This window comes from Nannospalax galili, unplaced genomic scaffold (genome assembly GCF_000622305.1).
Source record: "Nannospalax galili isolate Female #2095 unplaced genomic scaffold, S.galili_v1.0 scaffold247, whole genome shotgun sequence".
Taxonomy (NCBI): domain Eukaryota; kingdom Metazoa; phylum Chordata; class Mammalia; order Rodentia; family Spalacidae; genus Nannospalax; species Nannospalax galili.
In genome coordinates, this window is record NW_008356952.1 from 409,176 (window position 1) to 435,248 (window position 26,073).

At 38.6% G+C, this 26,073-nt stretch overlaps 1 protein-coding gene across 2 annotated transcripts in view; it reads left to right on the forward strand.

Moving 5' to 3' along the window:
- Positions 1–26,073, forward strand: part of LOC103751373 (serine/threonine-protein kinase Sgk3) — a 136,334-nt gene that overhangs the window by 89,184 nt on the left and 21,077 nt on the right. For both annotated transcript variants that reach the window (XM_008854767.3, XM_008854769.3), the window contains exons 5-12: positions 3,893–3,968; positions 12,099–12,186; positions 15,408–15,457; positions 19,579–19,636; positions 22,932–23,015; positions 23,100–23,231; positions 25,516–25,628; positions 25,710–25,746. In XM_008854767.3, the coding sequence (XP_008852989.1) occupies positions 3,893–3,968; positions 12,099–12,186; positions 15,408–15,457; positions 19,579–19,636; positions 22,932–23,015; positions 23,100–23,231; positions 25,516–25,628; positions 25,710–25,746 (638 nt within the window). The remainder of the gene's footprint in view (positions 1–3,892; positions 3,969–12,098; positions 12,187–15,407; positions 15,458–19,578; positions 19,637–22,931; positions 23,016–23,099; positions 23,232–25,515; positions 25,629–25,709; positions 25,747–26,073) is intronic.

Sequence of the window (26,073 nt, forward strand, 5' to 3'; positions counted from 1 at the left end):
AAGTACAGTTTCATATTCCCCAGGGCCATATGCAAGTTGTAAATAGGAGACTTGGAAGTTAAATTCAAGCAATCTGGCTTCAGAAAAAATTTTGATCATTAAGGATAATCTGGGGTATTCTTACTCTAAATTCATATTATCACTCATTCTTTCATTAAGAAACATTTATTAAACATGTACTCTGTACACAGTAAGTAACCTGTAGACCTCTGAATGAGATACCAAAAAGATTTTCCATTATTTTGTGCCTGAGGAGCCTACTCACATGGTCTCAGGAATCTTGAATTTGCATGTTTAAAGCATCAAACCAGTCTAGGTTACAGATGGCTGCTTATAGGGAGACGGAAGTCTCCTTATCCACCAGGAATTCCATCAGAAGATTCATCTTCTCTGTTGCTAAGAAGAATTCTGAGTGGATTGTCCATCTAATTTGCTTATATTCTTGAAATCCATTGAGATTTTGATACCTTACATTACTTGATCACTTGAGATAAACACGCTGCAGGCACTTCCTGTGATTGTGCTGTTGTGCTCCAACCTGTGGTCTCATTCTCTTTCCTCCTAACCTTTTCACTGAGTTCTCTGACATACTGCCTATAATTAACAAACTCTTCTTTTATCAACGCCATCTTTTAAATATTTCTTTTGACATTCTTGCTTTAATTAAAGCCTTGTTTTCCCTCCCATAGCCTGCAGGATCAGCTATTTCTTCAATGGGAAATTATCTTTTACACTTTACAAACCTCAAGATTAGAAAATGTTTTTACTTTATTATAGACATTATTTTTGCCTCTCTAGAGAATTATAACACATTTCATTATAGTTGCTGTCTGTCTTGTCATAATGTCTTTTATCAATTTAAAATGTCTGGTAAATACTGGACTTTAAACTATTACCATATGAATCCAATAATAAAGAGAAGCAAAGGAAATGAAGTTGCTACAACAGAGCCCTCCTCTCTATTCTATAGAACTGATTCTGTGGGCTGGGAGCTTTTGTATTGCTTTGTTTTTAGCAGGACAACACGTATTACCCAATTGTCCTGCCATTAGATGACAACTGTTGTAGTTTGCTTTCAATTGCTGTGACAAAACACTCTGACCAATACCAACTTGGGCAGGAAAGGCTTTATTTGGCTTACATCTCCCAGGTCACAGTTCATCACTGAGGGAGCCCAAGGTAGGAACTCAGGGCAGGAACCTGGAGACAGGAGCTGAAGCACACAGGCCATGGAGGAATGCTGCTTACTGGCTTACTCCCCTGGCCCATGCTCAACCTGCTTTCATATACAATACAGAATAACCTGCCCAGGGGTGGCATTGCCTAGAGTGGGCCCTCCTACATCACTCAAAAATCAAGATACTCCACAGACATGGCCAGAGTCCTGTCCAATAGAGGAAATTCCCCAGTTGAGGCTCCATCCAGGTGCACCAAAGTTGACAACTGAAGCTATCCAGCACAGTGACTGTAGGGTATGGTAGAATTGGGACTAGAAAGTGAGCTATGTTAGAATTGATGAAATAGTTAAAAGAAAAGGCAGGGCATGGTGGCACACACATTTAATCCCAGCACTTGGGAGGTAGAGGCAGGTGAATCTCTGTGAGTTCCAGGCCTGCTGGGGCTACAAAGAGAAACCCTGTCTCAAAAAGATTTTTTAAAAAATCTTGACAATTGCTTAAGTAAAGAAGACAGAGAAGAGAGCCAGAGATACCTGATGTGTTGGTCCTGGATGCCCGGGTAAGTGGTAATTGGAAGTGGCAGTAGTAATTGGAATTGGAAGTGGCAGTAATAATTGGAAGTGGAAGAAGGGCGTTAAGAAGACTAAAACTGCCTGTTCCTGATAAGTGTAACTTGAACTTGGGCTGGAGCACTATAGAGGCTTCAGTTGTATCCTTGAGGCCTAGTCATTTCATCAAGGATATAGAGAAGTAGAAGACCTGCAACATCACAACTTCATTACAAAGACAAAATCAATCGCTGACTGAATGCCTGTAGTACTTACATTTTTAGGAATTAAGATCTGACACTAAAATTTGACTTTTATTGAACAACCATTTGATATCTATCCTGAGTACACACTGTGTATAGCTTGTCAACAGTGAAGCCAATTGTGTATCACAGAGATCTTGAAAAGCCCTGCTTTAGTGAAAGCAAGTTTAGTCATACCCAAAGCACCAAAGATGGATCAGCTGCTTGTATCATTAAGCTTTGAGGAAACAGGCACTCTCATATTTTGCAAAACTGTACAATCCGTATAGAGAGGAAATTGGTAACATGTAGCAAAACTGTATACATTCACTTTGACCAAGGCATCATATTTTTAGGAACCTGTCCCCAAAATAAACTTCCCATGAGGATGTACTGCATACGAAATGATAGACAAGCAAGATTGTGGATTGTGATAGTATTTTTTTAACATAAAAATTTTTAATTCTGTATATCTGTCTGTGGATATGTTCATATATGAATGCAGGTGCCCACAGATGCCAGAGGAAGGCATTGAATCTCTTGGAGCTGTTGTGAGCTACCAGTGTGGGTGCTGGGACCTAAACTTTGGTCTTCTGCAAGAGCAGTATGTGCTCTGACCTGCCCCTGTAATAGTATTTTAAATAATAAAATTAGAAGCAAATAACATGTCTATCTATGGTTGGAATGCAATGTGGCTCTAAAAATGAGCAAAAAAAAAAAAAAAAAAAAAAAACTTCTATATTTTGCTATGGTGAGACTGCTAGAAAGTTTTGTTAAGTTGAAAAACAAAACACAATGAGTTTATTTCATGTATTTTGTTTGGTTTCTGGTTGTATGAATGTGAGATTTAAAAAAGAAAAAAAGTAATAATGAAAGAATAAATTTTTGAAAAATCAGTAAGATGAGTAATATTAAGAAGGAGCTAGAGGACCAAGAAGGCAGAAGGGCCAGAAGGTAGACCTCCTGAATGAATTGTATTTACACCTTTGACTTTGGAACTAGGTATACATTTCAGACAATTTTGAAACAGGCCAAGGCAAGAGGATCCCAGTTTTGAGGCTAGCATGAGCCACATAGGGAGTTCCATGCCAGCTTGGCCTACAAAGTGAGACCCTATCTCAAAACAGCAACAAAGCAATCTCTTACTAGTATTCTGTGTTTTCATTCACAAGCATCTGTTAAGCAATGTCCGTGAAAAACTATCCTAAAGGCTAAATGGAGTGTGTGTGGATGTGTGGGTGTGTATTTATGTGCTATGGACACGTTTATAGTATATGCAAACATGGGAGGGCCCTGTGTGTGCACAGGCCAGAGGAGGGCATCATGTACCTGGCTCTGTCCCTTGTCGACTGTATTCTCTTGAGACAGGCTTTCTCAGTGAACTCGGAGCTATGCTGGCAGCCAGCAAGCCTCAGTGATTGATTAATTCTTAGTTAATAAATCATTATTTCCTTCTTGTTTTTTTTCTTAATGTTATGATTGTCAATCACTGGTGGCATAGTATTACTTGGTGTTCATTGCCTGGCACATAAGAATCTCAACAAAACAAAATGCTTCTTCAAGTTTTGTAGTGAGTCTGTTTAGAATTTGACCAGGTGTGCTAGCACATGTCTGTAATCCCAACACATGGGAGGCTATCTTTAGCTACTTGTGAAACACTGTCTCAAAAAAAAGTATTTTGAATCTTAAACAGTTTTTGAGAATTTGCTTTTGGGGTACATATTTCTGTTACTTTAATTTTAGCTATTGTGTTTATAGATCATATGTACTTAAGCATTTACTTTTCCTTGTATACCATGTAACATGAATTAAGAAATAGTTTTTTAATGACATCTTAACTCTTCCATTTGTATATTACATAAAAGTTTTGATAATGACTGCATAGATTGATATAAGTAATCCTAATAGTGTTTATCTCTTACAGATTTTATTAAACAAAGAAGAGCAGGACTGAATGAATTCATTCAGAACTTAGTTAGGTATCCAGAGCTTTACAACCAGTAAGTAGTTCTTATTTTGTTCTAAAGGGACAGTGAAACCACACCCAATAGTATCAAATAAACCTCAGAGATTTCATGCTTTTTATGAAATGTTACTGTTCTGCATGTCTGTAAAATCTGCCCAGAGTGCTTTTTCCTAGTGTTTTATCTATTTCCCCTGCAACTCATACTTTCTTCCTTTTTTAGTTGCATTTCGTAGATTGCTGTTGAAATAAATTTGCATAATACAGTTAAAACATACTGCTGATTATCTGATACTACATTTATCTGTGCCTTAAAAAGATACCTAAGTACCTGCTATGTCTATTGGGATTTTAAAGGTAAATGCTTGCCATCTGTACATTCCAGATCAGGGACTCCCAGCCTAGTGGGAGAGACAAACATGTCAACAAGGAATTAAAGCCAGGTCATTTTTATGACAGAGGTGATGGAAGATGGCAGAGAAAAATGTGATGGGCCTGCTAGGGAAGTTAAGGAAGGCATCCAGACTTAAAGGTAGGAGGTGATTAAAGCTAAAGGAGTGGTACATGTTAACTGAAGTACAAAAAGGCCAAAATGGCAGGACACTTAAGTCTTAAGATTGTGGGGTAGCTGGAACAGTGGGGTTGCAGAAAAGAGAAGAGGTTGGAGTTGGTAGGCCTCAGGCCCACATGCCACCACTGCCTGGGCCCCTGTAGCTGTATCCTGTGTGGGCCCACACTGGCTTCTGTCCTTCTCCACACTGTTCCAGGTAGCTGCTTCAGGTGAAGGTGCTTTCCCAGCTCTGTGTATGCCTTACCCTAATGAGTTTAAACTTCCTCTGTGGACCAGTAGTTCTAGATGAGGGGAGAAGGTGAGTCATATCACAAATGCTTAGGTAGACAGGTAGACCTCTGGTTTGCTTTTTGATTCTGGTAGTTGATTCCTTGGGTATTATATATATATATTGTGACTTGTAATTTATGTGTATGTTCTTTTTGTATATAAAACATTATAAACCTAAGAATTAAGAAGATACAGTAAAATATCTGGTGAATCTTTCTTTCCATAGGTCACCTCTCTATAGATGTAACGGTTGCCTTATGGGCAATGATGTGAACACAGAATACTTTGAATAGTTTTTTCGGAACTACAACACTGAAGATCTGTATTTCTTTTTCTTTGTTTTCTTTTTTTTGGTCTTTATGAGGCAGGGTCTCTCTGCAGCCCCAGCTGGCCTGGCATTCACTATGTAGACCAGGCTGGCCTGGAACTCACAGAGATCTGTCTGCCTCTGCCTCCCAAGTGCTGGGATTAAAGGCGTACACCACCACGCCCAGCCGAAGATCTGTATTTTTAAGTGATTAAGGTTTTTTTTTTTTTTTTTTTTTTTTTAGAAAGGGTCTCCCCTTAACCCAGCTTTCCTGGAACTCACTATGTAGACCAGGCCGGCCTCAAACTCACAGAGATCCGCCTGCCTCTGCCTCCCGAGTGCTAGGATTAAAGGCATGTGCCACCATGCCCAGCGATTAAATTTTTTTAATATGTGAATATGTATGGTGTTGAGGATTGAATCCAGTGTTTTTGCATGCTCAGTACTCAGCATTGGATCCAGGACCTTTTCGTGTTTAGCAAGTGCTTTACCCTATTCTACATCCCCAACTCTCAGTTTTTCTAGAATCTTTCATTGCCATTTGTATAATACTGATTAAGTAAATTTATTAAGTGTCCTAGTTACTTTCTGTGGCTGTGATGAAACACTTGACCAAAAATAACTTGGGGAGGAAAGGGCTTATTTTATCTTAGAACTCCCAGTAACAGTCCATCTTTGAAGGAAGTCGGGCAGAAACCCAGGGCAGGAACTTGGAGGGAGGAACTGAAGACAGACCACAGAGGAATACTGCTTAGTGCCTTGCTTCTCTGGTCTGGTCCTGCTTTCTTATACAACCCAGGACCACCTGCCCAGGGATGGCACTACCCACCCTGGGCTCAGCCCTCCCATATCACTCAATAATCAAGAAAATGCCTCACAGACATGCCCACAGGCCAGTCTGATAGAGGAAATTCTCTAATGAGGGTCCCTTCTCCCAAGTGTATCAAGTTGATAACTGAAGCCACCATGATACTTAAGTTAATTCAAGCACCAGGGTTGGACCCCCTTTGGAACAGTCTTCTGTGGGCCCATCACATTTGCACTGTGAAACTCTGACATGGTCTTTGCCCAGAGCTTTGGATTTTCCCCTGGTGGGACAGGGTGAGGAAGGCACCAGGATTTTCACCTGTGTGACACAAGGATTCTCAGTGCCATTTAGGGGGATCCTTGAATTCAGAGTTCATGTCAGGCCTGATCCACAGCAAAGAACCTTTTGTTATATGGATCCTTGGCTAGTTTTCTAACGTGATTTCTTTTCCTAGGGCAAGTTTTATGCTACCTTTACATTATGTCTGTTTGTCCAACCTTATTTTTGGTATATGCACTGGAGATTACTTTGAATTGGTATATTTCTGGCATATCTGAAGTATTTTCCAAGCATTCAGAACTTTGAATTTGTCTCTTCCTTTGACAGATTTGTGTTGGAATTAAGTGTACAGTATCTAATGGTAATTATTATTATTCCCCTGGTGTTTTAAGTGTTAATCAGATCCTCTCACATATCGTGAATGTTAAATATTCATTCAGGATCTTAAAATGTAGTAGTGGAGCCAGGCGTGATGGTGCAGGCAGAGGCAGGCGGATCGAGTTCAAAGCTGGCCTGGTCTACATAGTGAGTTCCAGGACAGCTGGGACTACAGGGAGACCCTGTCTCAACAAGATCAAAAAAAAAAAAGTAGTAGTGGAAAGATGTTAAGTTTGACATTAAAATTCAGCTGAACACAATGGCATTATTTTAAATTACGTATTTAAAAATACATTGATCTGGGCATGGAGAAGGTGGCTCAGCAGTTAAGAACACTGACTGTTCTTGCAGAAGACCCGGGTTCAAATCCCAGCACCTACATGGCAGCTAAAACTATCCATAACTCTAGTTCAAGGGGATCTGACAGCCTCTTCTGTCCTCCGTGGGTGTTGCATGATATGGGTGCACTTACCTACATGTAGGCAATACACACAAACACATACAATAAAATAATAAATAAGATATTTTGTAAAAATGCATTGAACTAACAAAACCTGAATATGGAGCTGGAAAGGTGGACATAAAGTCCTATCCCTAGCAGAGGATCTTTTGGCATTGGTAGCTCCTGAAGAGGAAGAGACAGTTTTCTTTAAGGGTGTGTCCCCCCCAGTAGGTCACCCTCAATCTAGGCCAGGGTCCACACTCAATAATATTTGGGCAATACATATTGGACTCAATGGGGAGGAAAAAAAGAACCTGAAATTGAGTGGGTAGGGTGAATCTGAAAGGAGTTGGGGGAGGGAGGAATATGATCAAAATACATTGTATGAAGTACTCAAAGATTTAATAAAAATGTCTTTAAAATTGAAGTATAAATATATAATTCTTACATGTAGGACTCAATAGATTTTATATACACAGGCACTTTATAACCACTTCTTTTCCATTCAGGATAGAAGACATTTCTAGCACCTCAAAATAAACTACACAATAATGTGTAGTTTTTTTGAGACCAGGTCCCCCTGTAGCCCCAGCTGTCCTGGATCTCACTATGTAGTCAAGGCTGGCCATGATTTCAAGATCTGCCTGCCCCTGCCTCCTGAGTGCTGGGATTAAAACCCTGCATCACCACCACTGGTAGCCACGGGGTTTTAAAGCTTAAGTTTCAGCTGACATTTTCTTTTTAATAATGTGACATTTTGAAGTTTTTTTGTTTGTTTGTTTGTTTTTAAGTCTTTTTGAGACAGGATCTCCCTGTAACCCCAGTTGATCTGGAACTCAGTATGTAGACCAGGCTGGCCTTCAACTCACAGAGATCTGCCTGCCTCTGCCTCCCCAGTGCTGGGATTAAAGGCATGAGCCACCACACCCTGCTGACATTTTGTATTTTCTGAATATTGTCTCTGTTAACAGAACTTTAATTTTCATGGCTTTCATTTTAATATGAAATTACCTAAAATATATAACATGAAGAAAGACCAAATAGCACGTTCAGGAAGAATATTTACTGTGTGCTTGTTACTGCTGTTGGAGAGGACACCTTAAAATAGCTTTATCAGCCAGGCTTGGTGATGCATGCCTATAATCTCCATACTTTCAGGGCAGAGGCAGGAAGATAGTATAGTTCATTGTCATCCTCAGCTACATAAAAAGTTTAAAGCCAACATGGACTACCAGAGACCTTGTCACAACTCTCTCATGGCCCAAAAGAACTGTGCTTCAGCAGTGAAAGCTAAGTTCTAAAATGACTTCATGAGAATTAAATCTTAAAACTATTTTTTTTTAAATGAAAACACAGCGTGTTTCTCTGGCCTGAAGATGAAATAGGGTGGGTTTTTTTTTTTTTTTTTTTTTTTTTTTTTGGAGCATATTGGCCGTTGTTAATGTTTCAAAAGTTTAAAGGTGGCACAATTGAATAACAAAATCTTTAACACCCTAAAATCATAGGTTAAAAACTAAAACCCGGGGCTGGAGAGATGGCTCAGCGGTTAAGAGCACTGACTGCTCTTCCAGAGGACCCGGGTTCAATTCCCAGCACCCACATGGCGGCTACCCATCCTCAACTCCAGTTCCAGGGGAATCCGAAGCCCTCTTCTGACCTCCACGGCATTGCACGACACAGGTGCACTCATATACATGTGGGCAATACACTCATACACATAAAATAAAAATAATAAATAAAATATTTAAACAAAAAAAAACCCCAAAATACACAAGAAGCTTGCCGTGGTGAAGGATGATAGATAAATGTAGTTAGCTGAAAAAGAGCCAATGCAATCAGTAAACACTGAAGACTCAAAAAGAAAATGGCTCTTTAATTATCAGAGACACTGCTACATTTCCCTATGCATTTCAGATTGGAAATAGAGCTGGGTATGGTGGTACACACCTGTAATCCCAGCACTTAGGAAGTGGAGGCAGGCAGGTCAGCAGTTCAAGGCCAAGCCTAGACCACATAGTGTAGTGGAGGACCTTGTCTCACAGACAAAAAAAGATGGAAGTGGAAGCAAAACTACCTTCATTAATTTTACTCCATCTAGTGTTAAATAAAGAAAAGTGCCTGGCCATTATACACAGGTTACTGAGAGTGAAATGAATGTATCTCAGTCCAAGAATGAGACTATTCCCAGCATCCCCCAAGCCCCTCACACACCTGTCATTTCCCATTCCTTCTTCCCCAAAAGTAACCACCATCCTGTTTTAACAGCATACACTAGTGTGCCCTGTTTTTGAACTTCATATAAATAAAGTCATCCTGTATGTATTCTCTGGCTGGCTTACCTTGGTAATTTCCAATGCAATAAAATATTCCACAATTTGTCCATTTCTGCTGATGGACATTTGAGGTAACAAATTTAATGTTGATGCTTTTCACTTGAACATCAGCCTTTGCTACATATCACCAGAGCTGCTTTTATAGTTTTCAGGAGAGACTTTAAATGACTTATTCTGAATTATAAACAATTTTAAGACTTTAAATGCAGCCTGTTAAAACTGATTTCCAAAGAACAAACCTGTACCAATGTACATTTTGCTAACATTTTGAGATTCTCCCCAAAAGGATTTTTTTCTGGCTATTATAAATACTGTTGTCATTACTGTGTCTTATGGTGCACATATGCAAACATTCCTCTGGGGTCCATAAAATTCCCTAAATTGACCACTCCGACACTGAGTCTTAGTAAAAAGGAGCGCTTTATTGGAGCCAACCGGTTGGGGACACAGACAGTCTCGGGAGCTCTACTACGACCCTGAGTAGTGAAAATGCAGGGCTTTTAAGCAGAAAAACCACAAAAACCATAAAGCAGGGGATGTCCATAGAAACTATACACAGAATAACCAGGAAAGGATTGGAACAATCTAGGGCTGATTTCCAGAGACTTTACCTATACAGCCATTGGCTGTCTTACCTGGGGCAGAACGTTCTTTCTCTTCTGCCCCAGATTATTCCCATAGAGACCATACACAGATGTATCAAGTATACTGTCATTGGCTAGCTTACCTGGGGCAGAACGTTCTATCTCTTATGGCCCAGACCATTTCCATAGAAATCTTAAACAGATACCAGGAAAGGGTTTGAACAATGGAGGGGATTTCCAGAGTCAGGTGTGGAGGGCAGCTTTTTCTCAGAGGATAGGGAGGGAGGTTTGAGGGGCACTCTCCTTCACCTCAAGTTCGAAATTGTAGGATGTTTACCCTAGGGGATGGTGCTGCACAACCTTCCAAGATGATAATAAGGTTGTACTTCCATCATGAGTGCATGAAAAGACATTGCTCATCTTGCCACCACTTAGTGTTGCTAATCTTTCACGTTTAGCCATTCTGGTGAAAGAGCAGTGATATCCAGTTGTGGCATTAATTACTGGTAGCACTGATCAGATGATCATATGATCATTTATGTCGCGGCTTAAGAGTCTTTGGGTTTCTCATACAGCTATGTGAGTAAAAATAGTTTTAGCCTTTCTGGAAATCAGTGTGGCATGCTGTAGTTGAAGCCTTAAAATAGTTTATAATTTAGGCTAAATAGTTTTGATTTTAAAAATCTGGGCTGGTAAGATGGCTCAGCGGGGAAAGATGTTTGCTATGTAAGGCAGGCAACCTGGGTTCCAACCCCAGAACTCACGTTAAGGTGGAAGGAAACTCAGTAACCACAGAGTTGTCCTCTGACCTCCACATGTACACCATGGCACATGCCCCCTCCCCCTCCACACACAAAGAAATAAATTTTTAAAAATCTGACTTGCAAGTCATAATGCAGCTATGGTGCTAGGCACAAGGTCTACCTTTATAGCACTGTCAAAGCTGTATAGTAAAAGTTGGAAGCCACAGAGTAACTTGTAGCACATGTATTATACAACATGGTGCCTCTGTGGAATCTGTTGTAACAACACAAGGAATACTTTCGATGATCTTACTGCGTGCATATGGTGATCTTAATTATGCAGAGAGTAAGACTGATATAAACTAGTAAGAGCCAAGAGCCTTTGTATCACTTTTAAAATTTTCTTTTAGATACTTTAAAGAACAGTCCAGTAGTTTGTGATATATTCACAGTGCTGAACAGCCATCATTACCGCTTATAGCTATCACAATTTAGCACACACACCAACCCACTCCTTTTTTGTTTTGTTTTTGTTTGAGACAGGATCTCACTGTATAGCCCTGATTGGCCTGGTGTTCACTATGTAGACCAGGTGGATCTCAAACTCAAAAAAGACCTGCTTGTCTCTGCCTCTGGATTAATCCTTGGATTAAAGGTGTGCTCCACCATGCCTGGCTTCCCCTCTTAAAAAAGAGTTATTGGCGGGTGTGGTGGCACACGCCTGTAGTCCCAGCACTTGGGAGGCAAGAGGCAGGCAGATCTCTCAGAGTTCAAGGCCAGCCTGGTCTATATAGTGAGTTCCAGGACAGTTGGGGCCACAGGGAGACCCTGCTTCAAAAAGACCCCCCCCCAAAAAAAAGTTACTTTATCTTTATAATAGCCTATAATAAATATCGTTTATTTGTACTGGATTGTTAAGAACAGTTTGGTATGCAGGCATCTAGAACTGGTAGGTCTGGGACCAGGAAAAATGCATTCAGAGTTTCTCCAGGGATTGCCATGCTGCTTTTCAGAAAGTTGCCTCATTCTATACTCACCCAGGTTTGATATCATTACATGCAGTGCTCTGATTTACAATTTTACAATTTCCTTTCCCTATAAAATTGAAAAGTGACACTTAGAAATATCTTCCTAAAACAAGATATTTGATTTACGTGCTATCATAATCTAGTTTAAATGTTAAGAATACCCTCATTGTTAATGGCTGTGAAATGCATCTCCATATCAGCTTCCATTCAGAGTCCCTCTTCTGGGAACTGCCTGTCAATATCTTTGCCTATCTCTGAGTTCCCTCTCTTTAAAGGCAAAACTTTCTTATTCTTTCATAATAATGAATAATATGTTTTGTATAGCTTGCTGCACATGCTAATATGGTGGTTTCTTTGTTTTTATTTTAAAAGGGAGACACACTGTAGACATGCTTTCAGAGTAATAATCAATTTTTCTTTTCAGTCCAGATGTGCGTGCATTCCTTCAGATGGACAGCCCCAAGCATCAGTCAGATCCATCTGAAGATGAGGATGAAAGAAGTACTCAGAAGGTAGCAGGACACGTCATACTTGCTGACAGTAAAATTCTCTCCTCAAAGTTGAAATGCACTCTTAGAGCAGCAGTAATTCAGAAGGAAGTAATCACACCTAAAGTCGATTTCATACTCCGAAGAATACCTAACAAGAGTGCTACACTATTTACTAATCATGATTTCTTTTATCCTATTTTCATGTGTGTGGTATCTGTGCCCATGTGTGTATACAGTTGATGTTTGATATTAAGAGTCTTCCTTGATTGCTCTTCCATTCTGTTCAATGAAGCAGGTTTTCTCAGTTAAACCCAGAACTCATAGATGTGTCTAGTATTGCTAGACAACTTTCTCTAGGGATCGTCTATCTCTGCTTTTGAGATTGGAATTACAGGGGGTCACCATACCCACCTGGCATTCAAGTGGGCTCTGGGAAGCTGAACTTTACAAGTGCTTACATGGCAAGTGTTTTAATCACTGAACTACTTCCCTAACTGTTGATCACTACCTCTTACAAATTCATAGTATTAGTATTTCCATAGTAAAAAGTGTAATGCAGGTTATTTGTAATATTTAAACTAGATTTTGATATCATATAAATAGAATAAGCTTATTTTAGGAAGATATTTCTAAGATTCGCCTTTTGATATTACAGAGAAAGGAAATTACAAAATGTAAATCAGTGTTCTGTGTAATGTATGGAATTGCAAACGCTATATGAATATAATGTCTTTATAATTCCAAAATGTTCTAAGTAGTGCAAAGTATGTAAGGTTAGTGTTGTACTCATTTTTCTTTATATAATGTTTTCATTTGGTTATTCTATTTTTATAATTTTTTAAAAGCTACTGAGTTGAAACACTACTTTTCCCAGAGCTAAAATCGTTTAAAAAATATATATTTCTTTTATGTGACTACTATATATTAGGATCTCAGTTAGTGCCAAGAAATTGTGCTAGGCCTACCCTCAATTCAGTGATTGAATATCATTTCTAAAGATAGTAGGTATAATGAAAAATTATCTAATTTATATTTGACTAGTCTTTATCATTTTCTGGAATGTGCTCCACTAAGAAAATCATTACCAAATAATAAAAATTAGCTACATAATAATGTAAATCTGGGGACAAATTGTCAGTGTTGTTTAATTTAATCTATATTTAATTTTCTTCTCATATCTAATTAAGAAAATTCATTGAATGCAAAATTGGTCCAACTGTCTGAACAGACACTGAAAGGAACAGTGTACTGAAATTACAATTTAGTTTGAATTTATTATCACATTCTGTGGAACACTGTATTAGTGAGACATTAAAAAAAAAATCTCATGCCTGGTGTGGTGAGTCACACCTTGAATCCCAGCACTGGGGAGGCAGAGGCAGGCAGATCTTTGTGAGTTCAGAGCCTAGACTACATAGTGAGTTCCAGGCCGGGGCTACAGGGAGACCCTGTCTCCAAAAAAAATCTCATGTTGAAAGTATGCCACAGAAAATCTCAGTCGATAAATCTGAGTATTTATAAATCAATTTTTCTTGTACTATACTGTTGTGTCTTCTGGGGATTGAAAATTTATTGTATAAAGGTTTTTCATATAAAGGTACTAGATAGGAAATAAATTTGAGTTGTAACTTTTTTAATAAGAAACATACTTCAGAACCCTTGAAGAATGAGAATGTATATCTTTTTAAAAAGTATTGTCTCTGTAGATTATAAACGTGAAATAAATTTAAATAAGATAAGCTTTTTCTATTTGTAACTTATAATTACCTTGGGCTCTTGTAAAGGTGTATGTACCTGAGACACAAGTGCTTTAATTTCCTGAATGTATAAAGAACTTCAAAATGAATTTATGTGAAGCAGAATGGACTTTCCCTTGACTTTTATAAAAAGTGCCTACTGTAGGATGGGTTGGAACTAAGTAGGAGAACATATGCATAGCACACATGAAGCCCTGCTTTTGAACCTCTGTACTTCAAAACAAGCAAGTTCTTTCTCTGATAGAATCGCTAAGCTTTCAGGATTTTGAGTTGAAAGTCAAGTTGTTATTAAACCAGAATCTTTTTAAAGTTAGATTGCTTTATGCCATGCTAGGTGAGTGAAGATTTGCTTCCAAGTTGATACCGGGGACTTAATTTACTATAAGAGAAAAGGCCATCTAAATTTTTGGAAGTTTTACAATGCAAGAATCAGAAAAATCTGTTGGCATTTGCTTTAGAAATAAACCTACCAGGGGTAAAAGATAAATAACACTACCAGTGAGTATGGACCTCCATTCAAATCCCCAACACCCCCAGAAAAGCTGAGCATAGCAGCATGCCCCAGTAACCCAGTACTGGTGGTGGAGAGGCAGATCCCCAGGCTTGTTTTACTGGGCAGCCAGTTTGGCCAGAATGGTGAACCACAGATTCAGTGAGAGACTGTCTTTTAAAAATTCAGTGGAGAGAGATAGAGGATACTAGTCAACCTTTGGCCTCTATATGTACACGCACAGGCAAGAGTACCTGCACACACATACACACGCACGCACACGCATACACACACACACGAATAAAAATTGTAAGAAAGCTGGGTGTGGTGGCATACTCCTTTAGTCCCAGCACTCAGGACGCAGACAGGGTGATCTCTGAGTTCAAGACCAGCCTGGTCTACATAGTGAGTTCCAGGCCAGCTGGGGCTACAGGGAGACCATCTCAAAAAGACAAAAAAAAGTGAATTTTGTGTTTTTATATATATAACCACAATCAAACAAAGCAAAACAGTCTTATATAGGCATGGAGATGCTATATATGGCAACAGAATAGGGCTGCAGAGATGGTGCCACTGTTAAATCCAATCATCAAATTGAAATAGAAAATCCAGTATTTGTAATCATTATTATCATCTTGCCTTTAATAAACTTGAATATTTGAAAAACACCCATTGCTACCAGTTTTTAAATGGGAAGATGATTACTCACGTTAAGGTATCTTTTCAATGACTATCTTTCTAGGACATTTTCTACATTTACTTCCTTCCATTTGCCAAATTTGAGTGTAATTTCTGGCTTACCTTTTTCCTTAAAGCTTCTCTGGAAAGTTATAATAAATAGTTGAATTACATTTCAAAAATTGGGACTTTAGGTTTCTTTAACATAAGTTACTGTACCTATGATGGTGTTACATATATTTTATTTCAAAGCATTCATTGACTGATGCTCATTGATGCTCTAATAAGAACGCTATTGTTTTTCCCTATCTAAACAGCCACACTCTACCTCACAGAACATCAACCTGGGACCAACTGGAAATCCTCAGTAGGTTTAATTTACTTCAAACAGTCCTTTGGCTTTTAAGAAGTGTGCATGTATATGTAACTATAGCAACTTAATTGGATACCTGTGAAACGTGGTAGAAGTTGCAGTGACTGTAACACTGTCATTTACTTAACCAACTCATGCTGTAGCTTTTCCTTGCTTTCATTGTTTGAACCTTTAAAAGGCTAGGTTTTTCTGCTTTTACATTTTATCTGTGTGTGTTTGCACATGCATGTGGAGGTCAGAGGGCAGCTGCAGGAGCTGGGTCTTACTTTCCATCATATGAGTTACAGGGATCAAACTCAGGAGATTGTCGGGCTTGCTGGCAGGTACCTTTACCACTGAGCTGTTGTCATCTCACTGGCCCAAAATGGCTTTTTATCAAAATGTGTAAGTTGTTCGTTGGAATGTTATTTTGGGGATCCTTGTCTCTTATTTTTGTGTTAAGAAAAAATGACTTGTTTCCCAAAGGACCATAAGTCTTATAAGGTATTTGGGGTCAGGGATAGAGAAGAAAAAAAGTATTCATTATGTTAAAGGTATTAAACTTTGTTTTCCTAGTTATTCCATTTATGCTTACTGTTCAAGTACAGGGAAGCATTTTGAAGAACTGTCCAATAAATGTTGACTGAGACCAGGGGTATGATATAGGCTTCATTTCCAGTATCAACTCTAGTAGTACATTGGTGATAAATGTCTAGAGCATTCCATAAGTATTCCAGAGAATCAGTTTGAGGAGTCGATTAGTGATGTCTGCCATGAATTAGAAAAGGAGTGTAGTATTACCATCATTACTTGTAATTAGCCTCTCAGGATTACTGGATTAATTCTCAGGTTACCATGCTTTCCTTGTCCTTTTGTTCTACTTGGAATGTGAGTCTAGACAGGTAGGAAAACTGATCCAAGGATTGGGTCCAGGAGCATTTCAACATCAGGTCAGGAAAGAACTGCTAATAGAGGCTAAGAAACTTGTCAGTAATACTGGTTGGAGGAAAACGGAGAAATTATCCAAGAACTGGGTCCATTAACCACTTGTAGGATACTATTCCTTAGGAGCTGTGAACAAATATGGACTCACCCCAGATAAAGGGACAGATCAAAGGTTGCCACCCAGATCCAACTTAGTGAATCAATGGGTTTTATTAGGATTACTTCCAGGAGTTTGAGTGAGGGGTTAGTTACAGGAGAAGAAATGACTGAAAGACAGTGGCATCACCAAAAGCCTACCCCAGCATGGATGGCAGGTCAGAAAAGCAAGAAACCTGGAGCACCCACAACCTCCCTGTTGGAGTGCCCATTCCAGGAAGCCCAGTTGCTCTGAGCATCTTCCTGGCAGCTTAGCTGGTTTCAGTTTCTTTCAGACACCTCAGCCCCTCATAGGCAGCTCAGCTTCTCTCTGTCTTCTAGACTAAGGGAGGGAGGAGCCTAGTGAACCTGGTCAGTTTCAGGAACTTCCTGAAGCTATTGAGTTGTTTTACTTCCTGAGCTTAATGAGCTTTCCTGAAGGATGGAATGGTTTACCACTCTTTAAAACATCCTGTTTACCTTTCTTTAGAACATCTGTTGTTTACCTCCGCTCAGATACCCTGTTGTTTACCCAGCTTCTATCCAGAGATGAGAGGTTTTATCTCTCAGGAAATTGCTACACAGCATCCATCAACATCATGAGGTCAGGGAAGAACTGTTAAGGGAGACTGAGAAAGATTTGTAAGGGGCCAGCAAAGGGAGACTGAGAAAGATATGTAAGGGGCCAGCAAGGTAGCTCAACCTGTAAAGATACTTGCTGCCAAGCCCTGTGACCTGAGTTCAATCCCCAGAACCTACATGATCCAAGGACAGAACTGACCTCTTTAAGTCTGCCTCTCTCTCTCTCTCTCACACACACACACACACACACTAAATAAATAAATAAATGTAACTAAAAAAATTTTTAAACTTATAAGGTAGGTGGATAACCAGGCATATGGTATCTTGAAGTCAGGGAAGAAAAATGTATCAAAGAAAAGAAATTAATACTACTAATACTGCTGATATAATACTGCTAATACTTACTGAACAAGCAAGATACACCTGTAGTCCCAGCACTTGGGAGGCAGAGGCAGGCGGATCTCTATGAGTTCAAGGCCAGCCTGGTCTACGTAGTTCCAGGACAGCTGGGGCTACAGGGAGACCCTGTCTCAAAATAAAAAGAAAGAAAAAAAAAAAGAAAATTGATCATTTGCTTTAGTGTTTGGTGAACTTTATGAGCCATTTCAATAATGGTTAGAAGATCTTGATAGGAAAGAGTTCACAGGAGAACTGGTACAGAGGTCAGCAAGATAAACAGTTGATACCACTTACAGGAGTTTCGCTGTACAGACTAGCAAGGAGTGACTGGGGTAGTAGCTGGAAGAAGAGGTTTAGTTTTGAGCATTCTTGTTATCATTGATAGCATTGAACAAAGTGGCACCACAGAATGGATCTGTGCTTTCCACTTAGGGCTCAACAGCAGTTAGTGGGGGCTCAGCCTATTTGCTGTTAGAAAGATTGTGTGTATTTTCATTTTCAAGCTTTTGTTTAAAACATTTCATTAAAGAACAAAATAGTCCAAAGAGCAGATTTCTGAAGAAATGCACATCTATATTTACTAAACTTTTTATATATCCTGTCTTGTTTTTAAGTTTAGTTAACATACAAAATAATGGGTTTATGACTTTTTTACCCTTCTCTCCCTTCAACATTTTTAATGCATATATCATTGTACTTTGCTCATATTTGCCCCCCACTGTCCATGCGCTAACCTTTCAGTCCTCTTACTCCTTCCCACCAAATAGGCTGCCTTCTGCTTTCTTATCATTAATGTGCGTGTATGCACATACTGCTAAATCTTCATTCAGCAAAAAACGTGTTATTTTCATTGTCTGTTTCTGTTCCTCCTTACCTTTACACCCTGCTCCCCTTCAGTCTTTCTTGTATTTTAATCCCCGCCCCCGTGTGTAAATCCAGATTCTACTCATAAGAGTAAATGTGTGATACTTATTTCTGAATCTTGCTTACTTCATTAATGTAACCTTGTTCATCTTTGTCATAGTATTCAATCTATATCTGGTGTTGTAAAATGTGTATGAATATATTTTAAAAATTATATTATTCATTCATTTATTTGCATGTGGAAGTGTGTGTGAATGTGTGAGTGCACACATTCCATGACATTCATGTGGAGGTCAGGGACAACTTATGGTAGTCATTTTTCTCCTAACATGTGGGTCCTGGGGCTTTGACTCGTATTGTCAGGCTTGGCACCAGGCACCTTTTGCTTGAGCCGACTTGCTGACCTTTTCTTTCCCCTAAGCAATGGAAATTTCAAACCTAAATGAAGTGATTCCTCTGAGAGGAAACATTCTTCTGGCTACTTAGTTCAGCTTCCTGCTGCCTTGTGCGGTTGGGCATATATACCCAATTCTGCTTTTACCTGCTGTAGCAGGTTAAAAATAAATAAAAGGGAAATCTTCGCATATCCTCTGGCGTTTTGTTCCTAGGTTTCCTTTATTTTATTATCCATGAGAATAAACCAGAGAAATCTTTTCTCTTTAATGTACACTAAGGGACCTAGATATAAAACACTGAAGATTTCTACACTAGCAAGTTTCCTTGGAGTCTTTCCTAGGTACTAGCCATCAGCACTTTGTTTTTCAGAAGAATTACTGGATACCAAATAATCCCTCAGTTTATGTAATTCAGTTTCTTCACTAACAATACTGGTGACGTTATGGTTAATGAAACTGGTTTAGAAAGAGACTATTTTTGGTTTAAAACTGTATCTGTATGTATGTGTGTGGTTTAAAACTGTGTGTCTGTGTATATATGAGAGAAATGCATACCTTCATCTTTTATCCCCAGAGAATATTACTGAAGTGCTTCTTAAGCAGAGCTTAAACAGGCTATAAAACATTTAGTCAGAAATATTTAATCAGAAACTAGACATTATTGAGTTTAACAAAGATGATCCCAGTGTGGAAGCTCAGGTAATCATGCCTGTGTATTTTGTCTCCCATATTAGTTTGTTAAGGAATAAAATGCTAAAAGTTAATGTGTTAACAGTTTCTAGAAGACTGATTTTTGTCATTGTTAATTTCTTTCAGTGCGAAACCAACTGACTTTGATTTTTTAAAAGTTATTGGAAAGGGTAGCTTTGGCAAGGTAAGAGTTCTCATTCTCTCATCCATTGGGTAAGCACTTAATGTATGCTTTGCTTTGCATGTGTGAATCGTGAAGCTTTTTATATGTAAGTGGAAGACTTAAGATCTCTTCTGTGCAAAGTCCTAACAGAATATTTAAGGAGATAAGGCATGCACTAAAATTCTAAGGTAAGTGCATTGATTTAATATGTATTTATTGAGAACTTAGTATTGCCAAGTGCCTCTCTGGGCTCTTCTCTTGAGAAACTGTGATGCTTGCGACCTAGTGGAATAAGTACTATATTAAAAACTTCAGTAAAGGGGCTGGAGAGATGGCTCAGTGGTTAAGAACACTGGTTGTTCTTGCAAAAGACTCGGGTTTGAATCCCAGCACCCACATGGCAGCTAACCACTGTCTGTAACTCCAGTCCCAGGGGATCCGACAGCCTCGTCTAACCTCCGTGGGCATTGAACAACACGGATGCACTTACCTACATGCAGGCAATACACACATACACATAAAAAAATAAATAAAATTTTTAAAAATTAAAAAAAAACTTCAGTAAATATAAATAGTAAAGGGGCTATGATGGAAGTGAGTAGGGAGAAGTGCCAGGACAGTAGGCGGTAGGAAGGAAAAGCCCCACTGAGATGGTTTGATCAGGAGTGACCTTTTGAAGATGTGCAATTCAACAGACAAAAGTGATCACCTTTGTAAATCAGAGTTGGAGAAAGGAAAGAAGGTGTGAAGGCACTGCTTAATCTCAATAAAACTTGGCAGTATCCCGCTGTACCAAGAGCGCAGGATCACTGATGGTTGAGGATGCCAATACAAAGTGTCATAGGTTAATTTCTCTGAATCATCAAATGTATTTATTCTTTTTGTTTTGCAAATTTCAATCTGTAGTAAAAAATGAATATGTATTATATTTTCTTATATTCATAGCTTTGATATCTTTTGTCTTCTGAATTGCTTTGAGAACAGAAACTAACCATACCATTAACTCCATGTATATTTGCTCAAAAATACTGGCTTTGTGGGAGATTTTTAAACTTCATGCATATATATTATCTATTAGGATTTCATTTTTGTTGCATGTAATGCGAAGGGTAGGGTGATTATTAATTTTTTTCCATATTGCTATTAGGCCGATGTCACAGAATTTACTGAAAGACCATTTTCCCTGTACTGATATGAAGGACCACCTCCATCCTTGGTGTTTTTATGCACAATTCTGGTTTTAGATTTTACAGTGTGTAGCTTTGTTTCTAGGTTTTATAGTCTGTCCTTTGGTCTACTTGTTTATCCTGGAACCACGCTACATGGTCTTCACAATTGTAGCCTCTCAGCCTGTACAAGTTCTCCCTTCATTCATCTCAAGAGGGTATTAAGTCCTTTCCATAGCTGCGTAAATTTTAGAATTATGTCATTTTCTTCAAAATTTGATTAGAATTTAATTGGGATTACATTGAATCTAGAGTCTAGAAGAGAATTGATGTCTTTATGATACTGAATGTCCTAGTCTATAAACATTGGGTAATGCTTTTTCAGTAAATTAACATTTTAAAATTTTCTCCATATTTTATAATGTCCTGTATGTAATTTTATACCTCTCTTTACTGAGATTGATTCCTGTGTTTCTTTTTGAACTGTTGGAAACTGGTGGTAATTATTGAGGCTGAATGTATTCATGACATACATACATAAAATGTACTGAAAGACATGTGTGCCAGGAAAGGCATATGCAGGCATGTTCAAAGCATCACTGTTCGTAAACAGTTTATCATGAGAGTGGAGACGCTGGGATAGAATATGCTGCATGGCAGTGCAGAATATTGAATCTACTCTCCATGCCACAGCATAAGCAAATATTACATAACTTAAGAGTGAACGAAATGAGAAAGGAATGACTTTTGTATGATTTTAATTACATAATTCTTTTAAATTCTGAACTTGCTAGTTATTGCATGTTGAGATAGTGGTGTACTTTACTTTGAGGAGGAGTTAACATGAGTCATCAATGTGATGGGACAAAAGTCTTCAGATTACGTGGCGTGTTTTATTTGCCCTAGATAGTGGTTGCCTAGGTATGCTCATTTTTTGATAACTTATCAAGATTTGTGAATTTTTATGTGTAAGCTATGTTTAATAAAAAATAATGCATTTTTCAAAGTGATTATAAACCTACAAAATTGAGTAAAACAGAAGCTGAATTCACAAAATAAAGCAAAGCAAATGCAAATGCAGAAATCTGCTTGAAAAATAGTAATATATGTGACCAACTGAACCTGTGTGGTCTAGCATTCATCGTAAACGTTTTATTGTATGGTCTTGGCTCCATTTTCATTTCCTGATTTGCTTTTTAATTTTCCATCTGTTCAAATCTGCCAGTCTGCTGAAGGAAGAAATTAAGGCAAATTAGTGCCTTCTGAATACTGAAGTCTGTGATGTGAAGATGAGCTAGTCAGTGTATTGGAGAAGGAAAGAAAAGGAAAAAAATTGCAGGGTGTGATGGACACACCTTTAATCCCAGCACTCAGGAGGCAGAGTCAGGCCAGTGAGTTTAAGGCCAGCCAACTCTACACAGTGAGTTCTAGGCCATCCAGGGCTATTGTTAGACCCTATCTCAAAACAAACAAACAAAGTGCATCTGTATATGATGCTTCTTCCTCTGAAGTCTTCTGAATTTAAAACCTATAAAAGGCGAAATTTAAAATGACAGTACGTTTTGTTTGGTGAAAAATAATTTCTTCTATTATAGAGCCATGAATATTCTAGCTTCAGTTTTTCTTCTTCTTTCCATTATTATTCGTGTGTGTGTTTGTGTGTGTGCTTGCATGTATAAGTTTAATTCAGAGGACAACTTGGGGAAGTTAGTTCTCTCCTACCATGTGGATCCCAGGAATGCAGTTCGGATCGTTGCTGGAGATAAGCACCTTTACCTGCTCAGCCATTTTGCCAGCTTTACCTCAGTATTCTCTAGGGACGCTCTTCAGGGCTCAAGGCTGATACAGATTAATTCTCAAGCTGTGTATATTTTAGTGCTTAATTTAATAAAAAGCCTCATTATCAAGTTATTAAATAAAAAGGAGTGATCCCTAGCTTCTCAGATAATACAGTTTTTTTTATTAAATATCTAAGGACAAGTGGAATTACAGAAGTAAATTTGATAGTGTTCAGTTTTCAAAACAAAAACATTAGCTAGGTCCTTTGTTGACTTGGATTTTAGAAAATTTTGAAGGCATTGGTTTCTTAACAAGGTTATACCTATAAAAGTAGCAAAAATCTTTAATTATTTGTATAATCTTTAAAACAGGTTCTTCTTGCAAAGAGGAAGCTGGATGGAAAATTTTATGCTGTCAAAGTATTACAGAAAAAAATAGTTCTCAACAGAAAAGAGGTAAAAATTAAATAGCTGTTGTTTCTTTCTCAGTGGTTGTTTTGGGATGTATAGTACAAGTTGATACTTTGCCTTTTTTCCTAGCAAAAACATATTATGGCTGAACGCAACGTGCTCTTGAAAAACGTGAAGCATCCATTCTTGGTTGGGTTGCATTATTCTTTTCAAACAACTGAAAAGCTTTATTTTGTTCTGGATTTTGTTAATGGAGGGGAGGTAAGTTTTATAATCAGCTTTTTAATACAGATAATGGTTAGGAAAAAAAATAGCATGAAATTAAAAAGGTTTCTTCAAAATTTTGAAGTGGCTGCATTCTCAACAGCTGTGTGTGGAGTAGAACCAGTATTCAGCAGACAGTGCAGGGTGTAGAAGAGGGAGACACCCTGGGGTGAAGCCATAGGCTTCGTAGAGAGCTGTCAGAGCTCATTGCAAGAATGACACTGTGATATTACAATAAAGCATGATTTATAACTTAGATAACTGTTTCAGCACTTGCCTATAAATGTTAGCCCAGCCTGTCATTTCCTAAAATGTTCAGACTTCTGAGAGTGAGATGATCCTCTGATGCAAGCCCTGTCATGCAGTCAGCTGGGAAATGCTCCATGTTGCCTCACCTTGGTGATTTAGCATCTTAGTGATCTTTTTTTAAATCAGAGTCCCCTCTTTTGTTTGTGCCAGGTGTACTAATATTAGTCCCCCAAACTCTTATTCAGGAGACTATGGAAACATAGTTTGGAAAATGTTAATGGTTATAGTAACAATTACAGTAGTAGCTAATATGGGTCAAGCATTACTCATGTGCCCAACACTCTGACTCTGTGTATATTATTTGATCTTCACAAACACCTCTTTATCCAAGATGAAGAAACCAAGATACAGAGAAGCCAACTAGCTGGTGGGAGGCACGTAGCTAGTGGCACAGATTGAATGCAAGCAGTCTGATTCCAGGTTTCAGACGCTGGCCAGTCCCGTCTCTCTACTTTTCAGCCCTCGTACTTTTCTAATTATTTGATCTTTGACCCATGAGTATCCCTAAAATAATTCTGATTATCTTTACAAAAGAATCACCCATGCTTCAGTCTCAGCAGAGAAAGGGAAAGACTTTCAATGTTATTGTACTTAACTATAGAATAAAGATAACATGAAAGAGAAGGAACCCTAAAATGGGTTGCAGGAGATAAAGAAATTGAAACAGAAGTTAACTTTCTCAGTGTCTCCTTGTTCCACTAAAGCTTTGGCTTCAGATTTAATGGAGATGTCTCAGTCCCAAGAACTCTTCCTTAACACTTTGTCTTTGAGATGTTCACGGGAGGCATGAGTGCGGATAAACTCCTACTGCAAGTTTCCTTCTTTGTCTGTGGTTTCTTCATGATGTTTAGGACCTTGCTTATAAGCCCTTTTTGCCCAGTAGCTGTTCAGACCTAAGCAGCAAAAGTGGAAAGAGTCAGGCTTGTCATCTAAAAGGTGACCTTTGCTAGGATGAGGGGAAAAAGAATGGAGTGCAATAGAATGCTGAAGAGTGGAGGAGTTAAGTGTGGCAGTGGGGAAATGAGACAGGAAGATGGGAACTAGGATCAGGAAGAAGGGTAGAGGCAGAGCGTTCTCTTTCAATGTTAAATTTTTATCTTTGCAGGGAGGGTTGGGGTTTTTTGTTTGTTTTTATGAGTCAAGGCCTTGCTATGTAGTTTTTTGCTGATCTGGTACTCCCTATGTAGCCCTGGCCAGCCTTGAACTTGTGGCATCTTTCTGCCTTAGTCTCCCAAGTGCTGGGATTACACACCTGTGCCACCACGCCCAGCTTTGTTTTGTTTTTCTGAGTTAAGGTCTCACTGTTTAGCCCAGACTGGCCTCAACTCCAAATGCTGGGCTTATAGATTTATGCATCATCGTGGCCAGCTTTCCTGTTCTTACCATCATTTTCTCTCTGATAATCATACTTAAAACCTTGGTGTAGGATACTGTTCTTTTGTGTACTACTTAATCTTTTTCTTAGTGACAAGTGAAGTTTTAGCAAGTAAGTTATGTGATACTGAGCAGGTACGCCTTTCTGAGCCTAGCATCCTGTCCTCAGTGATTTCCTACCTCAAAACTGTTGGGAGGATTAAATAAGGTAAGTATTTGAAGACTCAGTATGCTTCTTATTTACTAAGCAGTCCACAGAGGCCCAGTAAGGTAAATTACACGCTAACTCAAAATTGTGGGTTTTCCTTAATAATCTTTTCCAGAGTGGTTATCTGGATTGCTCTGGATATTGTGGCATTGAAGATTGAGAGCAGTATGTGGGAGATGAGAAGTTAGCAGCAGGGGCCACCAGTGTTGGATAAGAGATGGGTGCATGGTTGAAGACAGTGATAGGATTTTGGCTGAGTAGCGTGGACAAGAGTAGGCTACAGCTCTGTGCTTCAGTGTACTTTCAGCTCATGTTCAAAATACAAAGCACAGAATTTTTTGTTCAATGCTATTAGTGAATGATTTTAATACCTTTCTCCCCAATTTCCAGTTATTTTTTCACTTACAAAGAGAACGGTCTTTTCCTGAACACAGAGCAAGGTTTTATGCTGCTGAAATTGCCAGTGCCTTGGGTTATTTGCACTCCATCAAAATAGTATACAGGTAAATCGTTTAAAAATTACATAGAAAATAGCTTTTAAAAAATTTAAGGGAATAATCATTTCTTTCCTTTCAATTTAATAGAGACTTGAAACCAGAAAATATTCTTTTGGATTCAATGGTAAGTGTTATCTTTTAAAAAATATTACAGTTCTCTTTTTTTGTTGTTAAGCATGATGGGAAAAAAGACTTTCAAGGTTCCACACTGTACCATACTTTAAAGGGCACAGACACAGTGTTGGAGAACCCTGCTAGTGCTTATAAGATATAAGAAGAGATGGTCACCAGAGGATAGCCCCCAAGATCAAGGAATAGCACAAAGGGGTTCCTTGGTGGTGAAATAGTTCTGTGTCTTCATTGTGGTGAAAGTTACATGAATCTCTACATGTGTATTCCGTAGAACTACACACACACACACACACACACACACACACACACACACACACAC